We start from the raw sequence: 26,932 nt of genomic DNA on the forward strand, positions 1-26,932 counted from the left end.
CTCAAATTTTTGTGTCTGATTGTGCTGAAATTTATCCCAGGGTCATGCAGTGAGATGCCTGAACTTCACAGTTGGAATCCCCCGCAATTTCCTAGGCTGTTGTGTTTTCCATTCAGAGAAACTCAAGGTGTTTTCTTATGCTCCTCTCTTGTTTCCTGAGACAGCAGTCTACAACAGGCCAGTGTGAATAAGCTACACTTCACCCTTCACCCTTCACCCATTTAGTACAGTATTTGTACTCCCACTAACTCAAAGACGGAGTGGATATGGTACAGCCTCAAGCTTTTATTTAAATGAAATATCATACTTGGGAATTAACACAGAGATACCATGTCCTTTTGACTCGTAACGGTGCCAGAATACAGCGTAAAGCACATTCTCCTGTATGCTAAGCAAAGTAGCTCATATCTGCAGCTAAAATACAGTTTACTGTAGAAAGCAGACAATAGCCCCTGTTCTGCCAACGAGAGGTTCTCTCTGCTCTGCCGGCAGCACATCCCGGGAGTCCTCGCACGTTTTGACGTAGGCCGGCAGGAATACGGCTCGGTCCCTTGGCTTGGAACTCAAAGGGATTGTACATTAACGGTCAATTCCCGGCAGCGCAGGGTGTGAACGGACTCGAAGCAAAAAAAGCAGGCTCTGGGCACGACTTCCTCGCCGCGCGTTAGCGTCAGTCCTCAGAGCCAGCAGCAAGGAAACGTGATATACCATGTGGATCGGCTGAATAGTCCTTTATTCCGTCTTCCTCTCCTCTGTCCATGCTAAGTTGTCGGATACTCTTCCAGGTCCAGGGTGGGAAAAGTCTAGGGAATATAGAAGTCACATCAAATTAATCGAGCCGTTTTCATTTGTGTTGGAGCAGAAGTCCTGAATACATCTCATACGCACGCAGCTGGATAGAGATTTTTTCCTGGCAATGAACACAGCTGTGTTTGATGTTCCCAGAATAACACTGACTCACACACAATAAAATTGTACCATGACTGAAAAAATTTGCAAGGAAAAAACCCAGCAGTAACACATTGCCACAGATTGGCAACAAAATAAGATATGTATTTATTGTCCTAATGAAATGTACAAATTAAGTTAAATACAGATTATTGTAAAGTTGGCCTTTTAACTCTTGTCTCGTAACTTTGAAAACGTCTACATTAAGAACAGCAGCCTGTACTAGGGACAGGGACATGCTAGGATATACTGTACTAGGCCTACTCATTCACTGTATTGTTATTGTTATGCTGACACATATCAAATATAAAAGTTTTCAATTACTATTTACAAATTAATTGCCAAGTCGGCCACCGTAGTCTTGTCTCCAAAAAAAAAAACACAAAAAAAACCCGAAAATGGTTTATTGAAAGGATATTGATTCGGAAGTCCCCTCGCTCATGCTTCAAACATGTGGCTAGTGGGATTGAACGGGTAAACTTTAATTGCCTATCCATACATCACTTTCATAACTGGCACACGTCACGGGCCACTTATGAAAGTGGCTCTAAAAAAGAGAAGAAAAAAAAACTTGTGGTTCTAAATCCATGGGTAATATTTGGTTAATATATACAGAACAATATGAACTTGCGCGCTGCTGCTGGACATTGGCTAACTGATTATTTCATAACCCACCCAGCATGTGGAGTTCGTTTAAAAATGCCTTGTTTTGCCAGTCTTCAAAGACAAATCGCTAGTGGCTTGCAAATGAAAAGCAGATGTTATTTTGAAACGCACTGCGTAATTAATTCCTTTGGGGAAATAGTCTTATTTTATACCATGTAATTAGAATAGATCACAAAGACTGTCATTTCACTAGAACTCTCCGAACTTTTACTAAGAATATATAGCACAGTGTACATACGTTACTAAAATAGGTTGAAACAGTTTGTGGAGATTCCGTGACAACAATCTGCTGTGGAGCGCCACAAAACTAGGCTATGTATAGTAGCCTAAAATGTAACCGTTACACGAATACACATGGACTGATAAACCCGTTGAAATACAAGAAAAATAATTTAAAAAATAACACGTGTGTACCTTCATTCATCGGGCGCCTCGCCTTCCCCGGTGCTACCCAGATGTGACAGATGCCTGGTCCTTCCAGTCTGCACGGCAAGGAGATTTTTAAATCGCACCAATGCGAGGGCTATCTCTGCGTTCCAGGCTGTTCCTTCCTGCTGACACCTGAAATCAATCTCTTTCCCTCCTGCCATGACAATGGTGAAGTAGACCAGTCCTCGCTTGTACTCGACACAGTCCACAGTGGCCATCCGTTCAAAGTGTAACTCCTTTGCTTTGGAGCCGAAGCCAGACGCGCCGCTGCCGCTGCGTTTCCATTCATACAAGCGAAGTCCATCTTCAGTCAAAACGCACTGTTTTTTCTTCCATAGCTGTAACAGACCATTGCTTCTTTTCTCCAAAAACCCTTCTTTCATCACTTTCTGCGGGTTCATGTTTGCAGAACAGTTGTACTATGGCTATACAGTTTTGGGTTTTTTTGCGAGAAGGGACGATGTCGTCTTATCCCTCAGAAGTCTGTATCAGCTTTCATTCGTTTCCAGTTTCGTTTTACGCTGGAAACATCTGGATTCATTGGTCGGCTTTCCCAGATGTAAAACAGATCTCTGATGGGAAACGTCCTCCGTCTCTATCTTTGTTGCCGACGATGGCGATGTTATTTTTGTCTTTTGAGTTTAAACTAACAGTTTTTAACTTATATTCTCGGTTCGCTTTTGTTCTGAAACTACAGCATGTTCCCTGTTAAATCTTAATTCCAAATCATCAAAATTGTCCAGTTTTAAGCGACTGAATGGCATTGCCAATCGTCCCGGTGCTTTGGATATGTTTGTACTTGCCCAGAGCTGAGGGTTCCCTCCCCCTCTCTTGTCAGAACCGCCTGACAGCCAGCCCCGCCCTGTCTGTGATGTCATGCGATCTAGTCCTATGTTTAACGCAACACGCTTCTTCACGGATTCAATTTACTGCTGACTGTCAGCCCGACAGCTGACACTCATTCACAAAAAAGCGTGCCCACTTGACTAACGGGTCGTTGCACATGTCTCCGGCGAAAGGGCACGTCAGTTGTTTCCTAAATGTTAAAGGTACTTGACGGCAAGGGCCACCACTTCAGGAACGAACCGCGCGGGTAATACTTTGAAATGTAGAGCTTGTGCTCAATATACTGTGTAAAGGTTTGCTAAACATTCCGCTGGCATTCAGGAGGTGCGTGGCAAGCCTGACATATTGATGTTCCTCCAAAAAAAAAAAAAAAAAAAAAAAAAAATTCTTCCATTTGCAGTTATGCTGAGTGATAATATTTTTTAAAGAGCAAATTAAACTCCTGGGTAGACCTACGTATTCAAAGAGCTTATATCTTAAATCTTGTAGGCCTTTTAAAAAGAAAGAGAAAGCTGATTAAAGGGACAGTATACATTATGTATAAGCCCCGGAGAACCGTGTATGCTCCAAAAAAAAAAAGATTTTGTGATTTATATAGCCAAGAAAAGAGGTGTTGTGAACTCTTGCATGAAATAAATGTCCACATGAAATAAACAAAAGCAGTGTTCAATTTCAGGTGTTCCTTGCCCAAAATAATATAAATGTGATGAGATGTGCTGGGTTATTTCTCTCCAACGCAGGGCAGTCAGTGTAACCAAGCAGGAACTAAAATGACCCTCAGGCTCAGATGACTGGGTGTGGCAACTAGCAACTGGAAGCTGGTAACCAAGAAGGGTGATCCATTCCCTGTGCCATCTAAGATAGTCATGACAATCTAACCTACTCTGGTGTTAGGAGGAAATGGGGTTCATTGCAATCGCTGATTTTTCTCCACTTTTTTCCTTTCCTTGCTCCTGACCCTGAAATCTATTGAGGTCCATCATCTTTAAGGACATTCCAACCTGTTAATGCTCCTTCTAGGAGATGGAAGTAAAAGTTAGGAACTCTCAATCTTTCCTTTGAGCAAGAAAACATTTGCAGAAGTATTTTTTTGGAAAGCCTGACGCATAAATTATTGACCTGTGGATCCACCTCTAGGCGGCACGGATGGTGCAGTGGGTAGCACTGCTGCCTCACAGCAAGGAGGTCCTGGGTTCGAATCCCCGTCGGCCGGGGCGTCTCTGTGGGAAGTTTGCATGTTCTCCCCGTGTCTGCGTGGGTTTCCTCTGGGTACTCCGGTTTCCTCCCACAGTCCAAAGACATGCACGTTAGGCTGATTGGAGAGTCTAAATTGCCGGTAGGTATGAGTGTGTGAGTGAATGGTGTGTGTGCCCTGCGATAGACTGGTGACCTCTCCAGGGTGTATTCCTGCCTTTCGCCCAATGTATGCTGGGATAGGCTCCAGCCCCCCTGCGACCCTGATCAGGATAAGCGGGTTCAGATAATGGATGGATGGATCCACCTCTAACTGATGTTGTTTCGAACTGACGTTTAAAGGAGCAAGGACATTCCAAGTTCTTGATTTCCCAGTCTTAATTTCTTTTTCTTTCCACTTTACTCTACTCCTGCTTCTACTCTACATTTTAGGCGTCGGACATTTGGATTGTTCGGTTGACAGTGGAAGAAAATGTCTGGCTTGTTGGGTAAATTTTCTTATGTCTGTAAACCCGAGAGTGGGATTTAGTGAGAGAACAGAAAGTAAAATTTATGGCAAGGAAATTGTATATCTCAAAAATAACCTCATAGTTTTCTATAGTTTAATATGTCAATCACATCGACATCAGATAATCTGAGAAGTTGGAGTGGGCATTCCCTCGAACCTGCAGTGGCTCGAGGCCCATGCTACCTACGCACATGTTCTGCTCATTGGTTTTAGCGCTGCCTTTAATTCTGTTATTCCATTAAGGCTGCATGACTAACTCCCAAAGCTTGGTGTCAACAGGTCCATGTATAATTGGACCCTTGGCTTTTTTGGCTCTTTTTTGGGGATTACAGGCAGTTAGAATGAACAACATGCTACCTTTTTATTAGGCTTCTCTGTCGCCTATCTTTCTTTGTATACGTATGACTGAATTTCACATTTCAAAAATATCTTCACAAATTTCACATTTCTGAAGATATTTACGTCTGCGGATGACACCGCGGTGACATGTCTGATCTGCTGTAATGAAGAATCGGCGTACAAGTTGCCTCACTCGATGAGTGGTGTCATCACAACCTAATCCTAAACATCTCCAAAACCGAGGACATGGTTGTAATCTAATAATAATAAGTATAATAATGTACTTCTGCAGAAACAAAGACGAGCTTCAGCCTTTGGTTATTAAAGGTTGCCGAGAGGGTAGAAAGCCTCAAATTCCTGGGGACCACTAGATCTTCCTCTCTTAATGGAACGATAATGTAAGCCAGGCATACTCAATCTTACTCAGAAAGGGCCAAGCCAACCAGGCAGTTACACACCTGATTCTACTAATCAACCATTAGAGTTGTTGCTAAGGACCTTGATGAGTAGAATCAGGTGTGTAACTGCTGGGTTGGAACACAAGCCTGTGCCCACACAGGCCTTGATGGAAGCGTTATTCTGCCGAAAAGTCACCGGTCTTCCCAAGACAACTCAAGAAGTTTAAGGTATCCAAGACAGGGCTGTGTGGTTTTCACAGAGCAGTGATAGAGAATATGAGGACTCTATCTATCACAGTGTGGTAGTGCCGATGACAGGAAAGAACTTCACAAGGCAGTGAAAGCAGCAGAACAAAATGACTGGTGAGGCTTTGCCAATCATCGGTGACATACACTACATCTGCATTCAATGGAAAAGGATGAAAATAATCAAGGACTATTTGTTACTTTGCATTGTTATTTCGTGTTTGTCTTTTAACTGAATGCTGCCTGCTGTTTTATTTTTCTTATTGTGTCAGTTGCAGTGTACTTAGCTGGAGCCCTTGTGCTGACTTAAGGTTAAAAAATGACACTATTTTTAGCATCAGTGAAAATCCACTGAAAATATCTTTTTTCAACCTGAAATTTGATGACAAAGTTGACAGGTTGTTTCTTCATGCAAATTATATTTAAAAAATAGAAATTCAATTAAGCTGCCTTTTTTTAGGGGTTCAGTGAAGATGGGTCATTTTTTATCCTTAGGATAAAGGGAGTATACAGAATGTTAAGACTACACAAGGGTTAAACTGTAGTTGAAATGCAGCTCTGTGGTCTAGAGGTTTAAACTTGCGGTTTAAACTCCAGCTAAGCCCACTGCATTTGACCCATCATGTCTCGGCTGTTGTGTACTTTACTGTTGCTGTTTTTGTCTACCCGTACGCACATTCCAACCAATGCTTCACTGGAATGGCAATACATTATTGAATCTTTAAGTCTTTTGTAATATATTTTTCAGCACAGCATTATTTAATGACATCTCTAATATTTAATTCACAAGCAGTTAGGTTGGGACATCTTCATTAGAAAATGAGACTGCTGATGGAGATAATTGTTAACTTTCTGTGAGAATTCCTCACTTGCAGCAACTGGTCTTTGACAGGAAACAACTCTGGTACTGTTTAATGGTTCACTCAATCTCTGCTGACACATGGCTATTGCAGAAATGGATACACAATGTCTCACTTAGGAAAGAGTTTATTAAGGTTGCAACCATTCGGTCACCTTGACCTTTATCAGGTATCTTGTCATAGCAGGAATAAATGTTTTATTAATAAAATTAATACAATTTCCCAACTTAGACATTGTGTAGGACTCCACTCATTTAATATACTGTTTGTCATCCAATGCACCTGTCCCAGTTTGCTCCAAAGTATTTTTTGTAATACTTAAAAAGTTTAAAGGTACAAAGGAACATAAGCTATTTATAATTTTGTATAAAAACAATATTACAAAATAATAGCTTTCCCATACGCTTTGTTACTTGTGCATAGTATATACTAGTTTGCCATCTGTCCCCAGTGTTTAATAATAAAGTATCTTTTTATCCACATTGTTGCTCTCTTGTTTTTGGAGAAGACTAAGGGAGCTCCACAGAGGATCTCTACTGGCATTTCTGAATGTGTTTATAATTACAGTACTCCCCCACCACTAATCTATTTGTCTCGTTCCATATTTATTTACTGCTGATTGGCACTCGCACTGGGAAGCGTTTAAAAATATAACGGTTAACCATTTATAATTCTAGGAAAGTAACTCTGACATCGACCGCAACAGTGCTGCCTCAGTTCTACTTGAGCTCTTAGGGTCTGATCTTCTTTCAGAAAACATGACATTATTTGTTACTGTTACTGTTGTCAGGGGGCGGGAGACCTTTTGTCCTTTGTCGTATTGTTTAGGCAATAAGTCTCCCGCTTGTCATGGAAACATGCCGAGTGTGGTAAAGATCACCCAGCACTCGCCAGTGTGACTGTACTGTCGATGTATACTCCCTGAAAGGACCCTGCTGTAGGGTCACTGAGTGAATGAAAAACTATATGCTCCGTATTGTCCATCTTGCCGTTATTTAACATCTTTATCTGAATGGAGTTGCGGCACAGATGGTGCAGTGGGTAGCACAGGAAGGAGGTCCTGGGTTTGAATCCCGGTCGGCCAGAGCCTCTCTGTGTGGAGTTTGCATGTTCTCCCCGTCTATGTGTGTTTCCTCCAGGTACTCCGGTTTTCTCCCACAGTCCAAAGACATGCAGGTTAGGCTGATTGGAGAGTCTAAATTGCCTGTGGGTATGAGTGTGTGAGTGAATGATATGTGTGCCCTGCGATGGACTGGCGACCTGTCCAGGGTGTATTCCTGCCTTTCGCCCAATGTATGCTGGGATTGGCTCCAGCCCCCCTGTGACCCTGTTCGGGTTAAGATAATGGATGGATGGATCTGAATGGAGTTGCCTTAACAGGAAGTTGATGATTCATCTTAATTGACAATGGGTGATTGGAAATGAAACTATTCTAGCTGCCAACCATGCTATGCTAGTTTGTAAGTTGATGTATTCTTCAAGGGTTCCAACTGTATCTGTATGGTTACACTAGGACTCGGAACCGTACTGTCCGCTCAGGTCCTCTTCACACTTGTTCCTGTGTTCGATCTGCACTTCGTTGCACATCACTCTGGATAAGAGCATCTGCTAAATGCTTTGTAATGTAATGTAAAAACACATGGAAGATGTTAGGTCTGAAAGAAAATGTACCCTCTTCAAAGACTATTCTAAGTGCATTCTAAGAGGGTGGTGGTTTGTACGGGAAATTACAAGGTGCTTGTGGGTACTCTCTTCAGTACATGCTGAATGGCCTGGAATGTTTTCTTTATTTTGGCCACGGCAACTCCCTTTGCTGTCAAATGCCAATAAACCAAATTATGCAGGGAATTTTTGTGGGCTGCAGTTTGAAATTTTCTCCACAAGAGAGCGCTAGAAATGCACTTATTTTGCACTTTCTGAAGGGGTTTATGAAGTGAAATATTATTCCCGAAATGGAGACCTTTATACACGAAAACACGTCTGTGGTTGAATCTATTTTGAGCAAGGCGGACTAAGAATCCCCAGGGAATAAGAGCAATGCATAGCGCAAACCCACACTGGAAATCCGCAGCAGTGAAAATGAGTGACATTTCCAAATCATTTCACTCTCAGATTATTTTGATCTGTTATTCAATACTCTGTCAGTTCCTTTAACATTCACATTCTGCTTGAATTATTAAAACTAAACTTTGGGAACTTTTAGATTACTCGTTCATTTACCAGCAGCAGAGGCCCTTGTCTTTCAGAAGTCAGTTTTCTAATAAATGTGAAAACTGAACTTATTTCTTTAATCTGGGTGGAGAGGAGTAAAAAACCCTTCTCAGATTTTATGGTATTAAGATTCCTGGTATCTACAGTGCAGACAGTAATTATCTGGACAGTGTTACCGATTTCTGTTCTTTTGGCTCTGTGGTCTAGCACATCGTTTTCACTTGAAATGGATGAGGTTGAAATGCAGACTCTTATACCTGCACTAAGGAAGTGATTGAGTACACCTAACTAATCAGAAACTTCTGTGAACCCACTGTCCAATTATTTTTGGTCCCCTAAAGACGGGGGGGGGGGGGACGACTATGTATAATAGGGATGTAATTCCTAATATGGATGTAAATGCACTCCCATTAAAGGTGTTGGTCTGCACCTTAACCTCATAGTCATTGATTCCTTTCAAATCCAATATGCTGGGGTACAGAGCCAAAAAAAACTGAAATTGTACCACTGTCCAAATACTTATGGACTACACTTGTATACCTCTCTTTCAGGTGTGTAAAAGTAGGATTCCGATTGGCCCAGGCTGTTTCCCAATAGCACTAATCTACCTCTCACCCCACAGAAGACCTACCTTTTCAGTCTCCATCATGACCCCCCTCCCATGTCCACGTTCTCACCCATATGCTATGCTTTTATTTTAGGACATGATATTATTTTTTAGAGCTTATTATGGATACACTCTGGATTAATAGTTAGTATTTTGGTTGGCATAGTTAAATTGCATTAATGCAGTCGTGGTGTTGAGATTACACTCTCTGGTGTTGGAATGTTAGCCAAGTCTGACACTGTTACATTGTTCTGGATAAGAACAAGATCTGCTGAATGAACATAATGTTATGCCATGGCTTGTGGGCACTAATGTTATGGAATGGAAACAAATAATTGAAACATATCCAATCAATAATCCTCATACCGGAGTCAGTTATGTTTCAATAATTTACCCTCAATCCAGTCATATCCCCGACAGTTTTGTGGGTACTTATTTAGGTTTGCCATGTGTGAGATGACACCACCACCCGCAATCTACTTCCGGTTGATAGCAGGACGCTAATGGTCTGGCCTGTCACACAGCGAGAGGGAGATAAGGCCCTCCGTTTCATTATAAAAGCTGTATGAACTCTGGCATAAATTAGTCCAGTGAAATAAAAACAATTTGAAGTCCTTCCACAAAGTACATAAAAAGCAAATGGCTTGGCTTGACAAGGGGAAATTGCATGCACATTGAACTAAGAACAACATCCTCTCGTTCTTCCTGAGTAATGCATAGCACAAACCCACACAATTACAGCGTGTCTAAGTAATGCAACATATTTTACATAGTGGAGTGGCTTTGCCCCTTATTAATTAGTTTCGCCATGATGCTATGAGGAATATGTGAGGAATGACTCAGCACACAAAACGATCTTGCAATGGCATGTTCAGGAACTGAAACCCATGAATACATTGCGGTGTTGCGTTTCTGCAATCGATCGTGATGTTATGCATGTCTTCACACAAGGCGCGTTTGCCGGTTTTTACACGTTGCAGTTTTAATCGGCGATAGTGCATTAGTGTATATACAGTATCCATTGCATTTCTGATTTAAAAGATGCATTCATTGACATCACAGTGACACAATGTATACCCAAGCACTTGTACAAAGTGGTACATGAAGGAATTTTGGTTTTGCAACATAAAAAAATAATAATTTTGGGCTATGTCTATAGAAAATATCAATGTTACATACCAAAGTAGCCCTCGGAGATACTGTAAAATGTGTATTTGCAAGCTGGGGTATGCTGTAGCGTGTATCTTAAGGCAGCGATCGGTTGTCAATGCTGTGCGAGTGCTCTTTGCATGCTGTCACCATGTTTCGGGTTGCGTTCCGTTGCGTTCGCTCCTGATTCGGCCTCCTAGGCAACCATGCACTTGGGAGTTGGGCGGCAGGGAGCATGCACAGAAAGAAGGAAGGGGTTTGGAACACAGCTATACTCTGACTTCCTGTCCACCCCATGCACTACGCATCATTACCTTACACGGAGACGTTTAGGGAACGAGAAGCAACGGTGAGTAACGATAAAAGTATTCCCTACGTTAAAGACACTGAGCCCAGAATTGGAATACAGAAGAATGCAGGTGTGTGGAGTTGACATTTGGAGGCCTGGTTGTCGGTCAGGTTGCAGTAATCGCGTCTTTAGGCCCTGAAGCGTGTTGGCGCCCCCACAGGGGTCGGCAGAGCTCGTATCCTTCTGCTTTCAGAGCCCGGCGGGAGTAAGGAGGCCATGTTTTGTTTTTGTTTTGTGTGGTTCGGGGGCAGACGGATCCGCCCTGGTGACTCAGAGCTCTTGCGCTGCTAGCGAGTGCTGATGTCATGGCATGGTTACACAGGTTACAGGATACGCCTCCGGAAGGCCACGCTGCTCGAGTCTGCCCCCTACTGGGCGTGTGCCAGCGCTCCCGCGCCCTGGCCGAACCCGAAGCCTTTGGGACCAAAGTTCTTGGCGTAGCAGCCTGTGGGGGCACAAACATTACATTACATGTATTTATTTGGCAGACGTTTTTATCCAAAGGGACCTACTGTACAATAAGTGCATCCTGAAGGTCATTGGGGCAACTACAGAACACAGGTCAGCCTGTAGTCTAGTGGCTAAGGAACATGACTGGGACCTGGATGGTTGGTAGTTCAAGCACCGGTGTAGCCAAGACAAGATGTAGGCCCTTAACCCCATATTGCCCCTGCTTAGTCTAATCAATTGAAAGTCGCTTTGGATAAAAACGTCAGCTAAATAAGAAATTCTTTACATTTGTTTAGGTCAGATAAGGTACAGTTCACGTAAACATGTTTCATAGCCACGAACATGAAGTCTAGTTCACATGGTACATATAGGCTAAGTCAGTCAAGTTACGGCATGTCGTATAAGTAGTTATGAGGCATGATTACGTTAAGTGATCTGGTAAATAACAGAGATACGAGTGCAAAATGAAAATGCTAGACGACCAAGATGAAGTCTAAGGATGTGTGATATAGTGGCTTTAGGACATAGTGGCTTCTCTTTTGAGATATCTCACAGTACGTACAGCAAGGCAAGGCAGTCCAGCAGGCTAGCCCCTTTCGCACCTCTGGGTCTTTGCCAATCGACACTACGACGCACTGCTAGCAGCAGGACCATTCAACAGCTCTTTTGCATTTTCTGAACAGCTAATCCTCCTCTCAACTTCCTTCCTGTCTCAACTGTCCACTAGCGCACTGCAGTCATGCTGATACCAAAGCGCTAACAGACAGGCGCTAATGGGCTACTGTGTGCTTGTTAGCTGGGAACACCCTGTTGCTGCACTGCCAGTATTGTTTTAACATCTGGCAGATTTATTCAAGGCTCTAACCATGTAAAGTCTAAGCACTACTTCAAAAACATGAACTTAACTGAAATATTTTTTTGACCGGTGCTGTGCCTCCTTTATTTAGCAGTTAGTACAAGGTTAAACTTGTACATAGTTTGGCAGACCTGGATACGTGTTTTACGCGAATGTGTTTGTACAGTATGATTGTTTGTTTTTGTTCTGTGTAGTGTGGTATATGGTGCTGTGAGACGCGCGTGTGCACCTTTGCAGTAGATTTCTCCGTCCTTGTCGGCCAGGGTGGTGGACTCCAGCCCCTTGCCACATTTGGCACAGCGGAAGCAGCTCTTGTGCCAGGCCTGGGGGGGGGGGGGGGAGAAGGGGGGAGGGGGGACCCTTCTGTCACTCTCAGAACAGTGTGGGGGGTCCGGTGGGTATCTGACACCTTCTCACACTCATTCACACCCTGCCTGTGGAGGTAAACATTGTCTCTCTTGCTCTGTCTCTGTCTCTCTCTCTCCTTCTCTCCCTCTCTCTCTCTCTCTCTCTCTCTCTCTTTCCCTCTCTCCCCCCCTCAGCACCGAGGGACAGTGGGAAGCACCCATTACCACGTGTGATCTGGGGGGAGAGCCCATAACCCCGGATGACTGATGCAGTATAAATCCAGCTTGGCTATAGTTATTGTTGGCTACGTGTGACAATGCCAGGCACAATGCCCGGGCGATTCCATGCATGTCACACGGTTTCTTTAAATGTCATTCAAAGAATTCATAATCTCCACAGAACACTATGTGAGAGTTTCTTTCCAGTGCATTTCTGGAATTGACTGAATTGAAATGGAATTCCCCCGAGCCTTGGCTTGAATTATACTTGCTTCCTCTCCTTAATCTGGATAGTAATTGGCCAGGGTATGTTCTAGGAGGCGAGTGGGCCAATAGGATGAGAGTGTGGAGGGGAAAGGGGTGTATTTTGGCTTCATACTCACACTGCTGGCCCCCACCACCTTCTCTGCGGCGTAGACCGCTTTGCCACACCGAGGGCACACGTCCGAGCCCCCAAACTTCTGCGCAAATTTGGAGGCGTTGGGGTTGTTGGTGGGGCGATGGGGCACTGGTCTGAGAACAAGAACAGGGACCAATCTATTAATTCATACTGGTTTACCTTAACTTTAGCATTGACTGCTTTATTGCTGCTTCTTGCTCTGTTATCAGATTAATGCCAAGGGTTCAAGTTTTTATCTAAACCTTTATTTTATCCATTTTATCTAGGTTTTTGAGCCAACCAGCATGGCCAAGCTGGTCATAAAACTGGCCTAACTGGGTATGAGTTGGTCAACCAGCTAGTGCTAGTAGCTTGTCTGAGCTGGTAGCTATCTGAGCTGGTACCAGCTGTTTTTTTTTAAAATCAGGGTTGTAAAGCAGAATGATACAGCTCTAAGTAGGAGCTGAAGTAGGAGGTGGCTCCACAAGGAGAGATATCTTACTCTTCGGGTTTGATGCCCAGGGACTCCCCCGTGTCCATGCTCAGAGTTCCTGCCCCCCCGCCGTAGCCGTAGCCTTTTGGCCCGTGCTTCTTGCCGTAGCAGGCCTTGCAGTAGATCTCGTCCATGTGCACCGCCACCGTGGTGCTGTCCAGGTTCTTCTTGCACACCACTGAAACCCGGCAGAGCAGCAGAGAGGTCAGACGCTGGCCAAAGAGCATCACACAGCTCAGCCGGAGGGCTGGTGTCATTCGGGCTAATTTGGTTTTGTTTGCCAGTGCTTTGTTTGGTTTTGTTTACTCAGGGGAGATGAAAAGTTGTTTTGCACTATTCAGTCTGGATACTTTAGCCCATAAGGTACTCCTGCTCTTTGATTCCTGATATAAGTAGTTGTGTTTTTGGCTACTCTGAATATCTGCAAATGGCAAATGTTTACCCTTAAATTACCCTTGAAAATCAGGTACCATTGTGTTATTGCTGTACCATAAGGCAAAGTCCATTTCGTTTAAGTTTGAATCAGTTCTTTCTCAGTGAAATAAATCTATCCTTTGGATTTTCACACTTGAACATCAACTAGGGCTGTTTTGGGTGTTAAAGCAAGTGATTGTTTCATATAATTTTTTGTTCATGCCTACAAGTGTCACTACCAGAATGCTACGAATTCAATAAATGGTTAACTTAAAAACAACATTATACATAACTTCACATACGATTGCAAACCGACATGATTATTATCTAAAATATTTTACGAATAACACCGAAAGTTGAAGAGAGATTAAACTATTTGTCAATAATATGTGGGGGCAGGGGGGGGGTTCTGCAACATTGTGGCTTTGCAAAAAGAACAAGACAAACAAAAACAAAACAATGGTATCATTATTTAGCAGTAAAATAGGTTTTGCATAAAGTGGGGATGCTAGTTGGTAGTTTGCGATGGTGTGTTGAGCCAATGTAAGATCAGACGGTCTGTGTCAGAGCGGCCCCTTCTGTAGAGTCACATTCCAGACTGTTCCGTTTCCCCTGCTCTGGGATCAGTGCGTCTCGAATGACGCATCCGCATGACCTCATCCCGAGCCGCTTAATCAGTGTTGCCAAGGGTAGCGGGGGCTTGGAATGCTACAAAAACCCTCACGTCCAGAACCCTCCCAGCCAAATACCTATCCGGCCTTTTAAGGAATGAACGCATTTATGATAGTATCTCCAAATTTGGGCAGTCTCATTCAAAGCCCCTGTAAACAATGTCGGAACATTCTGCTTCTCTTTCTCGATAAATACATTCTTTCAGTGAACGTCTCAACCGCTGTGACTGTTACACACCTTCTATGTCTCTTCTGTGTAATCATGGCAAGTCATTGAAAGTATCTTATCATATTTCATGCATTTGCAAATTTAAATGTCACATATCTTGTAATTTAGTTTTTGTAGCCATTCTAGTATAAATATTTAGTAATCTAAAAAGACACTCTACTTGAGACACTCTGTACTTGGTTACACTTATCATTTTAGTTTTCATTTATTTTTATATCACAAGGTATACCAGTTTACAGGCATAAAAAGCAATAGTTATTTTTGAGGACATAAAACAATAAGCAATTATTATATTAACATCACTCTTCATCTCAGAACATCATGACAATGCTATAATATCAACATCAACCCTGAAGATAGATTTTCCACTTTTTTTTGCGCTTCTGAACATTCCGAAATGCCTCGCATTCCATCAGGCCATGATGACTAAAAATGGTCTAATAATTGCACTTCCTGGTTGATGGGGTGGAATTACAACCGTCAGGCTGCAGGGGGTGACAGAGAGTGAGTGTGCCAGGGCTGGGGACACCGCTGGTCTGTATATATGCATTGCAACCCTCCAACATTTCTCTGTGCTTAGATGTGCTTTCATGGGGAATTAGACTGGTCCAGCTATATCATACTGCACTAGCACGTTTACAGTACAAGTTTTTCTGAATATTCATATACATTTCCATATTCTGAATATAAGGGACTATGTGAATTCAGTGTTAGGGAGTGTTATTGTACGGCTAAAGGTTCAGTGTACTGTGAGGAATCTTTGATTTATGCATTGCACAAATGTTGTTGTCCTCTTTTTATTCGTCTAAACTTTTGCAAGGGGATTTTTCAAGTTAATTTAGTGTATCTCATGACAAAGCCATTGGTATTTTAGTAATTTAATATCCCTTTATGTGGACTCTGGTTGTTTTTTGTTTTGTTTTGTTTTGCAGAATAGAAACTCAGGGTATGAAGAAACACTGGCAATTCCCAGTCTTTCTAATCTCGCTATTATTGAGTTGTGGGGATGATGTTAAAATGAAATTGATGACACTTCATCACAAATTGTCTTATGCATAGCAGATTTTTATGCTTACTAGCATAAAGCAGATATCACCCATTGTGACTTGTTACATTTCTCCATTTTACCCATACGCATGTTCATTTTAAATAGATTCCGACTGAATGCAACTGACTGTATTCATATCGCATACTAAACATGGAAAAATACACATGCTCTACACAGTATCTTGCCCGGGTTAACTCGGGTGAAGGCAGTGTTCATGGAAACAACACTGAATTTATCAACTGCCCCGATCGCTGGAACAGCCCTCCCCTGCCCTCCCCTGTACTCACTGCACAGGAAGCAGGACTTGTGGAAGCTCCTCCCCTCGCACTGAACCTCCTCTGCAAAGTACACAGTCTTCTGGCAGCAGCCACACTTGTTTCCTCCTCCGAAAGGCATCCTGTCGAGACACGGCATGTGTGAGAGAGGCACAGCCACGGGACGGCCAAATTATGCAATCCCCTCTCAGAACGGGCTCCCCCCCCCATATGCCGTAGAGGGCCCCTCGACAGACTGGCTCGCTTGGCGAGAAGTACGACGCGTTCGCGCGGACGAAGACTCGCCAACAGTGGAGAGAAAGAAAGGACCGGAAATGCTAAACTATTACTACTGTTCAATAGACACTCAGTGAGCGCTTCCTTCGTTTATTAGGCCAGCAGAAACCCTGCTGTTGCGGACCTGCCTTCAGACTGAACCACGGCTCCCCTGAATCTTTTTAGCTATCCCTTTTCCTTCTTTTTGGATTTTCTTTTGCGAACAAAAGTTGTGGGTATAGCTGCGTAAAGATAGGTTTGCCGCGTAGTTACATTTGTTACACTTTCTCAGAAACTGCTGATCTCCTGGGATTTTCACGCACAACAGTCTCTAGAGTTTTCAGAGAATGGTGCAAAAAACAAAAAAACATCCAGTGAGCAGCAGTTCTGTGGGCAGAAATGCGTTGTTAATGAGAGAGGTCAGTGGAGAAGGGCCAGACTGGTCAAAACTCACAGGAAGGTGACAGTAATGCATTACTACAGTGGTATGCAGAAGAGCATCTCTGAACACAAAACGCAACAAACCTCTTAAGGGGATAGGCTACAGCAGCAGAAGACCAATAAGTCTAAGAAATAAGTAATAAATACCTAAATCATTGCTTACTGAGTGTATATTCTAACTATCGATTAAGAATCAGTAGGTAACTCAAAATTTCTGACACTGAGTTACAAAATACTTCACAAAGTGAACCTCTCTTCATATGAAGGTCATAAACATTCATTCAGACATAAGAGCATTCATTGAAGACGCCTGCCAATATTTTTAGTGTTGTATGTCAACATTTATGTACATACATAAACGACATTACGTACATACATGTAGTGTCTTATGCAGTGTTGTACAGTATAGTGCTAATGAAGCTTTACATTTACATTGACATTTTAGTCATTTGGCAGACGCTTTTAGTCCAAAGCGACTTACAAGTGCATAGGTTCTACCATAAGTCAAAGCATCACATCCAGAAACTAGCAAAATACACATGAAATGCTGTTCTAAACATTGTTTTTTTTTTTTTTTTTTTTTCGGGGGGGGGGGGGGGGGGGGGTTAGACAAGGATACAAGGATAGGGATATCAGAAAGGAGGGGCAGGGGAAATCAGGAGGGAGGACTAAGGTAGAGTTTGAAAAGGTGGGTTTTGGGTCTTTATGTAATGTTCTGTGTTATGTTCACGTTTTGAAAGGGTACATACACAGAGGCGGATACATACAGCACACAAGGATCTCAATACCTCTCAGTAGCTGCTCTATGTAATGCAAACACAGTCTTGAGAAAGGAGTCTGACTGCACACAAGAATTTCAGTATGTCAAATCTGTAACAAACTGTCACGTGTATTTGCACATCACTTTTAATGGACTTTGGTAGGGCTTGGTTTGGCAGAGGGAACCAGGGAAGGCTGAGGGCACGCCTGCTGGTTGGGTGGGAACACGACCTGGGCTAATTTGGATAGTCGGCCGAGGGCCGAGAGTCCAGGAACCCACACGCCGAGAGTGAGCGATTCTGAGAGAGGCGAAAAGCTTTCTTACCGCTTTGTTTATTTCGTCTTTGTTGTTTTAGTTTGCTATTTATGCCAGGATTCCATATGAAAGAATGGCGAAGATTCACATTTATTTGCTCATTTAATTAACCCCTGCTGTAACATTGAGTTATAGCTTGCTTAAATTTTCAGCTACCATGTTTAGTATGGAGCTGGCCTGACCTGGTCAACCAGCTACCAGCACTTTCAAAACCTAGCTTGAGCTGTTTTATTTTTCCAGCAGGGACACACTTTTTCTCTCTCCCTCTCTCTCGGCAAATAAAACTGGTGAAATATGGAAGTGACAAATCTCCCCATGTCCAGAAATTGGGTCCCTCCCAGGACTGTCACCCGGCGTGTGTCGATTCTCTGTCCATTACTGTGCCGTGACATGGACTGACCTTATTGACTGAGGTGGAGTCTCTGCTCCCTTCTGGGAGATTAAATTCTCATTAACTAAGGCGGTGACCGCAGGGCTTCAGATGTAATGTGTTTTTAATAGGAGGCTGGGGTGCGACATTCCCCTCATTAATTTCACTCTTTGTTGGTAAAATCTCTTTCAGCTGGCACTGCTGCCGTCACTGCTCACATGGTATGCTTTAATGCGGCTCCTTCCAGAAAGTTCTCCCATTCCTTCAAATCGCATCACTCTTCCCAGGGAGCTGGTCTCTCCACAGCCTTATATGGGCCACGCAGCCATTGAGGAGGACTTGGCCTACCTCCATTAGCATCAGGACCCTCAAAGAGACCGTCGTTTTAAGACCAGGCACCTATTCAAAAGATCTAAGGAGTATTCTGTACTCGGCTAAAGGAGGTCAACCCGTAATGTCTCTTGATTCAGATAAGATAACCATAGAATGCCCCTTAAGCATTTCTTACATCAGCGTTTGAGGGCCCGGGGAAAATTTCAGGCATACTTTCGTTACAGCCCAGACTAAACATTTGGCTGGACCTTGCGTTCTAACGCATTGCGTTCTGTCATGGATATGATACTGTGAAGAGGAAGCAGCCCACACAGAACAGAACAGAGACTCGGCTGTGTATATGTACAATGGACACAAACAAGCAAACCATAGAAACCATAGAAATGAGCCATAACTGTACATGAGTACATGATTAGTGCACTCCGGCCACACTTCATTGATGGAAGGAACCTGCGGGGAACTTTAGCTACTAAAGAAACTTGGATTTTATTTATTTTTATGTCAGAAATTTATTGAAAAAGATGCTTGTGGCACAATTTGTTTTGCAAACTGTGTGGTCAAATCTGCATGGAAACACACAAGCACACCATTCTGGAGTGGTTGCTGGTTTACAATTGCAGTTCTTTTTAAGTCAAGGACAGATGTTAATTTAAACCAGACGGAATATGGCTTTCATCGTTATTAATTTCACTATCAAAGCCCGGCCTGGTTCTGAGGCAATTTCCTTCCACGCAGAGCTATTGCTTTTCTCAAACTTGGCATTAATATTTTCAGTTTTAGTCGCCTCTGTTGGGTGTATGGGCGAGGGGAGCCGAAATCTCACTGAGCCTGCTGGACGGATTAACCGGTATGACTGCCCAACAGGAAGTCACCAGAACATCCGTTCTTTCCCTTCCACCAAATTCCACGCTGCAGCCTGGAACGGAACTCCACAGCAGTGGTGCTCCTGGCCCAGACCCCCCTGCACGTAAACAGTCCTTTTCTCCAGGGAATGTCCAAATTCCTCAGTTTCTACACGGACTACGGGAAGGGGAAGGGTGTGGAACATCGTAGAGAAATGCCACCCTGTACCCATTGATCTGAAATGTTTTCGAAATCTTAACAGGCGGTTGCCATGGAGTGACATAACGGAGAGGTCGGGTGCAGTTTCTGTGTGCGGTTGTAGTTCCTGAGGCTTTGTGCGGTATATGCACGCAGGTGGCCGCACACGCGTGATGTAGTTTCTGCTAACCGCTAAACAAACAAGGTCGTGAGTAGCGCATGCGTGTGCTTTTAACAGACGCCTCTCGCCAAATCACGGAATTCGCACCTTCAGTTGTAGTGTCAAATAGAACTATAAACTGTGAACTACTTTTAATCATGAAAAGTAAAAAGTAAAAAGCTGCTTTCATTGTGCAAAAAAGCTGTGCAAATTACGGATATGGATTCATTACTCACAGAGAGCTGTGTGAGCGAGAGAAAAAGTATGATAAATTGTGTAAAATGGCTAGTTTTCAAGTATGTTCTGGCTACATTAGCTAAGCATTGGACACAGAATTATACACCCAGCACACTTCAATGCCAGAAACTCATTAGAAGACTGATAGGTCCTTTGAGAACAGAATAAGCATTTCTTTGGTTTGATCCAGGACTCAGTTTGCAGACGTAGCATCTTTCAGAGACCAACCAACAGCTTATCTTGGCTCAAACGGCCCTGTTCGTGTGTGGGAGAGAGAGGTGGATTGTGGGAAATATCTCCCCGTCCTACCTGCGGTTGTGTGCGAGGCTGGGGTCCTCCTGGCGTGAGAGCAGTCCCTCTGGAGCTCCAGATGTGCTGAGGAGCTGTGCTGCGACTTCCCTGTTTAACACAGACGAGCTGAGAGGCTGCACGCTCCGTGTCACAGCTGAGGGTGGGGCCAGAGAGGGGAAGAGAGAGAGCGGGGGAGAGAGAGAGAGAGAAAGAGGGAGGGAGGGAGGGAGAGTGAGAGTGGGGAAGTCGAGACCTGCTGGAAAAAAAACAGCTCAAGCTAGGCTTTGAAACGGCTGGTAGCTGGTTGACCGGTTCAGACCAGCTCAGTGTTCAAGCCGGTCAAGCTGGCGTAGCTCTATTTTACAGCAGGGAGATGGAAGGGGTACAGAGAGAGGAGGTAGAGTGCAAGGTGTCAAGAGGTAAGAGAGAGAGGGATGGGGAAAGGGGGAGAGAGAGGAGGGAGAGGGGAAGAGAGAGAGCGAGAGAGAAGGAGAGCGGGATGGGGAGAGGGGAGAGCGAGCGAGAGAGGGGGGAGTGAGCGAGAGAGGGGGAGATCGAGGGAGCAGGAGAGAGAGGAAGAGACAGCAGAGGGGGGAGAGAGAAAGAGCAGAGAGGGAGAGATGGGGAGAGAGAGAGAGAGACAGAGAGAGAGAGAGAGAGAGAAGGAGTGACGGGTGAAAACGGAAGGATTGAGTAACTGATATAGTAGAGGTGTTAGGCGGAGTGCGCAAAAAGAGGTCCTGCCAGGATCTTCCACAGCCCAACGAGCAAACACACTAGCTCTGTGTCCACGGCAGGACAGCTGCAGAGCTTACCCACAGACCCACCTTTCCCAGCAACATCTACAGCACCCACAACCACTTCAGTTCAGAAAAAAAGCAGAGGCTGAAAACTTACCGAGGACCTCTAGTGGTAAGACCCAATTAGAGCATCTCCTTGAAGCAGGCAGGCAGGCTAACCAGCTGCATGCAATCTACTAGTGAGTGTAATTGCTTTCCATAAAGTGTGAAAGTGCACAGCATTCATTCTCTGGTAGTCACCTGCATGGGTAAGATGACCTCTGGTCGGATCATTACATTAACTCTCTGCTCCTCTACCTCTGACTGAACACTGTGTCTGGATGCGGTTTGGAGGCCCTCACACTGGTTCCTGACCTTTTGGAGTTTGCTGCTGATAGATGTCATTGTCGACGGGTGTCTAAATGAGCGAGCACTTTTGGTTTGAAGGTCTGTAATTGGCTATCACGCCACATAAATTGAAATTAGTCTCACAGAGCAAAAAGGGCAAGTCAATCTCTCTCCGTAAATCAAGGTGGTGCTCTTTTCCACGGGCCTGCAGATGAACCCAGAAATATCACTAATTTTTATTTCTCATATAGCGCTGCAGAGATTTCCTATCTGACTGTTGGTCTGTATGTTAGACTTTGCTTGTTCTTCTGTTTTTCCCTTCTGTTTCTGTTGTCAGGAAATCTTGGTATCATTCTCCCCTCTGGTCCTGGGTGTATTATTGTACTGTATATCTGTATTTAGATCTGCCCAATTTGCAGATGAATGAGATCTGTAGATGTTGAATGAGGTGTGTTTTGTTTCAGTTGGAATGAGACGACAATAGAGATTACATTATTGGCATTTGGCAGACGCTCTTACCCAGAGCGACGTACAGTTGATCAGACTAAGCAGGAGACAATCCTCCCCTGGAGCAGTGCAGGGTTAAGGGCCCTTCCTCAAGGCTGCACTGGGATTTGAACCACCAACATTGCCTGTCCCAGTCATTTACCTTAAACACTACGCTACAGGTCGCCTGTTTTATTACAGTTGGGATGAGACTCCACCCTACAGAACAGTAGATCTCCAGGAACAGGGTTGGGCAGCCCTGCTCTCGCTATAGAATAAGGTGTGTTTTATTACTGTTGGAGTGTGACCCTGCAGAGAACGGTAGATCTCCAGGAACAGGGTTGGGCAGCCCTGCTCTAGCTGTTGAATGAGGTGTGCTTTGTTAGAATTGGAATGAGACCCTAGATGACAGTAGATCTCCAGGAACTGGGTTGGGCAGCCCTGGTTTAGATGATGGTCTTACACCAATGTTTTTCTTACACTGACCTTTGTCAGTCATGGTGGTAAAAGTATCAATAGTGTGCCATTGGCTTTGCTCTTTATCAGCCTTTTAAAATGTGAGGATTCTCATGTTTGCAAACTTTGGCTCACATTAGCCTTTAACCTGTTGAATTTAATTCTGTTTTTAACTTGGATCTGGTTTTCAATTTGGCGTCCGCTATGAACCCGTCCACATGACTTAAGATCCACGGATCAGAACCTGGCATAAACTGACACCTCTTGGGAAGAACAGTTCTGAGCCTGGCGGAAGTACAGAGGTGGCATGCAAACAGAAGCAGGGTTCAGTTCTTTGTTTCACATTAGGCCTTGGTTTGCTACCACACCAATTTCCTTTTTATCTTGCATTACACCTTACTCCTAAACTAAATGCACTCTGAGTTTGTATTGTCATAGTGGTTGTGCTTCACAGGGTCAACACAAAATCTGTGCGTAGCTGTTTGGAAACCATCATCCTGAATGACAAACTATTCTAAAAGTATAACACACATCATTCACAATTTTGCATAATATCCATTACTGCCAATGCTATAATCCGATTCTGGTGACATACTCTAAGCACTGAAACATGCCCGTTGCTGCCATCTTGTGGCTGTCCTCGGTTATGAACGCAACAGAAGAGTAACAGAAGAGCAGCAGTTAGTCAACACCCACACAGATTACTGAACACGGAATTACTGTCGTCATACACAGACAGCAGGAATTACATTTACGAGCTTACAAATGTGTATTTTACTTTAATCAGTATTTATAGTTGTCATTATTCATCCAAATGTCAAAAAATCTGAAGATATATCGGACTGAGGTGGCCTGACTAACAGACTTGTTTAGTGTATTCTGACACTGCCAAATATAACACAGCTGGAAGGAGTGCTCTGAATAATGCCTTTAATTAAATCAGAAGAACACATTCCACCATATCACTTAATGGTACAATAGGTCGCTTTGGACTTCTAACGGTCAAGAGAGGAATTGCAGCAATAAATGCCCTCAAACCACAACACTGTTTCTCTCTCCTTCTCTGTGAACCATTGTGGCATTGTGGCTGTGGCAATTGGAACCATTCCATTACATTATTGGCATTTTGGCAGACGCTCTTATCCAGAGCGATGTACAGTTGATTAGGCTAAGCAGGAGACAATCCTCCCCTGGAGCAATGCAGGGTTAAGGGCCTTGCTCAAAGGCCCAACGGCTGTGTGGATCTTATTGTGACTACACCCGGATTAGAACCACCGACCTTGCGTGTCCCAGTCATTTACCTTAACCACTACGCTACAGGCCGCCCTACAACCAATTTTCAACCAATGAGCTTGAATTATTGTACAGCTTTTGGTTTTGGTATGTTTTGGTCCATCAACTGTATATTTTGAAACCCAAATTTAAGGACTATAAACACAGGCAGAGGGTGAGTCAGTGGGGCTTTTTCAATGACAGGAAGGGATTTACAATGCTCTTGTAACAATGTTTTAACACACATCTTACTTATTGTACCTTTTCAAATGCCTTACAGGTCAGGATTGCTAGGCCTAGAAAATAATGCAGCCCAGAAGTAATTGTGTGGGGGTGTTCACACTGGTGCACAGGGGGTGGGGTGCTGAGATCGTGATGGCGGACTGGGTGAGGTGAATTACGCTGGTGGGGGGCAGTAACACAAGCACCAAATCGTGTCACACAACTGCTCCTCTTAACTGTGCAGTCTGGCTGATAGTCCAAGAGACCTCTCCTTCTCCACAGCCAGGCATAACCCAAAAATAGTGACCCATGAATAATCATTTTCTACCTGCAGCTAAGTCTGAAAAGGATCCCAATTTGCTGTGAACTGCAAACCTGGCAACCCTGGTAACAGATCTGTTTGAAGTGCTTGGGTCATATCATGTTAGTTTTCATCTCTTCCTCTCTGTTGCACTCGTTGTGTTTCTACAGCGGGTTTATTGACGCTTCTAAGTGTTTATACAGACCAGTTCTATAAAGCCTAAGACTTTATGAATCACACACTGGCCATGTAGTGCAATGAATCATACAGTGATCTTACAGAATGTACCAAAAACAATCTTTGTTATGTTTCATTGAGATTCACTGAGCTTTTGCCATATGTTCTTTGTTGTAAACAGAGTCATAAAAATTCAAGCTGCCTGTGATCTCTAGATCTTAAGCCAATTTACCGTGGGTTATCGTTTTTCCTTATTGTTCACGCAAGCCGGGATTATTATCAGTGCGGGGAATGCATTTGCAATGTGTCAGCATTAATGAGGAAATCGCATCCATTTCAGGGAGAGCGCGGCTCATAATTTGAACAATGGATTGTGCAGCTACGTCCCTCTGGGTAAGAGTGGTGGGGGCGGCAGGTTTGGGGCGACAGGTGTGATAGGTTTGGGGTGACGGGTGTCACAGGTTTTGGGCTACAGGGGGACATGTTTGGGGTGACAGTGGGAACAGGTTTGGAGTGACAGGGCTGAAAGGTTTGGGGTGACGGGGGTTACAGGTTTGGGGAGACAGGGGCAACAGGGTAGGCAACAGGGGGGACAGGGTTGGGGTGACAGGGAGGACATGTTTGGGGTTGATGGGGGTAACAGTTTTGCGGTGTTACAGGTTTGGGGAGACAGAGGACAGGGTTTAGATGACAGGGGACATGTTTTGGGTGACCGATTTCAGGAGACAGGTGTTACAGATTTGGGGTGACGGGTGTTACAGGTGTGGGGTAACGGGGGACAGGGTTGGGGTAATGGGGGACAGGTTTGGGGAGTTATGAAAAGGGAGATAGAAAGATGGGCTGAAAATAAGATGTAAATAAAAATTCACTAAGATCACTGTGATCAGAATAATTTCTTAAGAACAAGCCCTTCAAAACATGTCATGGTAGTCATAACCTTTAAGAACAACATCCCATGTTAGACACTGTAAACTACACAGCAAAGCCACTTTAAACCCTGAACATAGAGCAACACTATTTACATCTACAGGCATGCTATCTTAAGCTATAATGAGTGCTTATGAGAGCTTATAACCATGGTGGCAACAGACTAGCCTGTATCATAGTGGCCGTGCCTTCATGCTGAGATGTGTCCGTTTCCAGTGTTGAGCAGACAGTGCTGGGGGCTGTGGAGGGCTGGTTAAGCGAAGGGTCTGGGGCTTATTTTGGGCAGGGGGGCTCCATGGGGGATGTGTTATTAATCTGCTTCTTCATTTATGTTCCGTTCACCAGCTGTGCCCCCGCTACCTGCTGTGCTTCCTAAAGAAGATGCTAAAGAGTTAATCCTTAGGCTTGCTCCTTGCTTCACAAAAATAATAATAATTACCCGTCTCTATTGTACACAAATACTGCATTTTTATGATTATGGTTTATACTTATTTGCACTTCAATATTCATTATATTACTTATTAAGTAACATGTACAGCATGATCAAGGCTCTTTATTAAATGGTAAGAAGATTAGTTGCGCGTGTCCGTTTTTGTTACGTTGGTGTTTCCTTATAAGGTGATAGAAAACTAAACCTTTACCTCTTGCTCCACTGTGGAAAAAGGTGCAACAACCATATAAATGCTCAATATCAAAGACGCATAGCACACACATCGTAATTTAAAGCGATCAAGAATAATGGTGATGTAATGTCTTATTATTCTGGAAACCAGAGCATATATTTGCAATCGTTTCGTTTCTCTGCCCACCAGTTGAATGATTGAACTGAACTGACATCGGTGCGCTAATTGTATTCTGATGTTCTTTTTCGTTCGCTAATAGCAATAGCTAAACGTGTTTGCTACCAGATATAATTAAATTCATGATGAAATTGATAGTTTAGTGAATTAATACTCTCTTGCTTTCGTTGAGTGCTGATGACCCAGAGTTTATCCTAATTAGAAGGTCATAGTCCATGACCATCACCCAACGAATGGTGTCCTTTGAAAGCAATTTAATAACAGACACTATGTAAATCCAAGAAAATAGGCCATTCAGACCCATTAACTTTTTGCACATTGTGTTGTACATTTAAGTTTAAATGGATAAAGTTGCCATTTTTGCAAATCAATCTACACTCAATAACTCATAATGACAAACATGTTTTTAGACATTTTTGCAAAAAAACTGTACATACGATAGGTGTGGACTTTTAGGGTGAGCTGAATCGTAGGCAGTTTTGGGAGTGTGATGAAAACCAGAGCGACGCATGGACCACCGATGGACATCTGTGGCTTTCGCTTTGTGTTCTCCGTCTCTGTGAAAATGGGTGACGGTCCTGCAGTCGATAGCGTGGGGCCCCGGCAGTGACGAAAAGGGCAGGTAGCAGGGGGAGTCCCGTGGGGCGTGGGGGAGGTATGGAAAGCCGGGACACGCCAGACTTTGGGGACTGCCCTAGATTAGCCGCCTCTGTGCAAACCAAGCCGTGTCAGTCAAACTGTGTATGTATTGACGTGCGTTCGGGACGGCAAATGTTGGACCAAATTTCGCCAACAATATTCACCGTTGTTTTCTGTTCGCTACGAACGCT

The 26,932-nt window shown here is 43.8% G+C and overlaps 2 protein-coding genes across 2 annotated transcripts; both read right to left on the reverse strand.

The window, feature by feature from the left end:
* Nucleotides 1-265: 265 nt before the first annotated feature.
* Nucleotides 266-2,924, reverse strand: phlda3 (pleckstrin homology-like domain, family A, member 3). Its single transcript, XM_061257803.1, has 2 exons — nt 2,029-2,924; nt 266-803 (listed from the first exon to the last, which is right to left on the reverse strand). Exon 1 carries the CDS (start codon nt 2,442-2,444, stop codon nt 2,031-2,033), a length of 414 nt encoding a protein of 137 aa, XP_061113787.1. The 5' UTR covers nt 2,445-2,924; the 3' UTR covers nt 266-803; nt 2,029-2,030.
* A 7,284-nt stretch (nt 2,925-10,208) lies between these two features.
* csrp1a (cysteine and glycine-rich protein 1a) lies at nt 10,209-20,510 on the reverse strand. Its single transcript, XM_061257802.1, has 6 exons — nt 20,353-20,510; nt 16,144-16,253; nt 13,504-13,672; nt 13,006-13,135; nt 12,286-12,379; nt 10,209-11,195 (listed from the first exon to the last, which is right to left on the reverse strand). Exons 2-6 carry the CDS (start codon nt 16,250-16,252, stop codon nt 11,119-11,121), a joined length of 579 nt encoding a protein of 192 aa, XP_061113786.1. The 5' UTR covers nt 16,253; nt 20,353-20,510; the 3' UTR covers nt 10,209-11,118.
* Between the last annotated feature and the right edge of the window lie 6,422 nt (nt 20,511-26,932).

This window comes from Conger conger, chromosome 10, assembly GCF_963514075.1.
Source record: "Conger conger chromosome 10, fConCon1.1, whole genome shotgun sequence".
Classification (NCBI taxonomy): domain Eukaryota; kingdom Metazoa; phylum Chordata; class Actinopteri; order Anguilliformes; family Congridae; genus Conger; species Conger conger.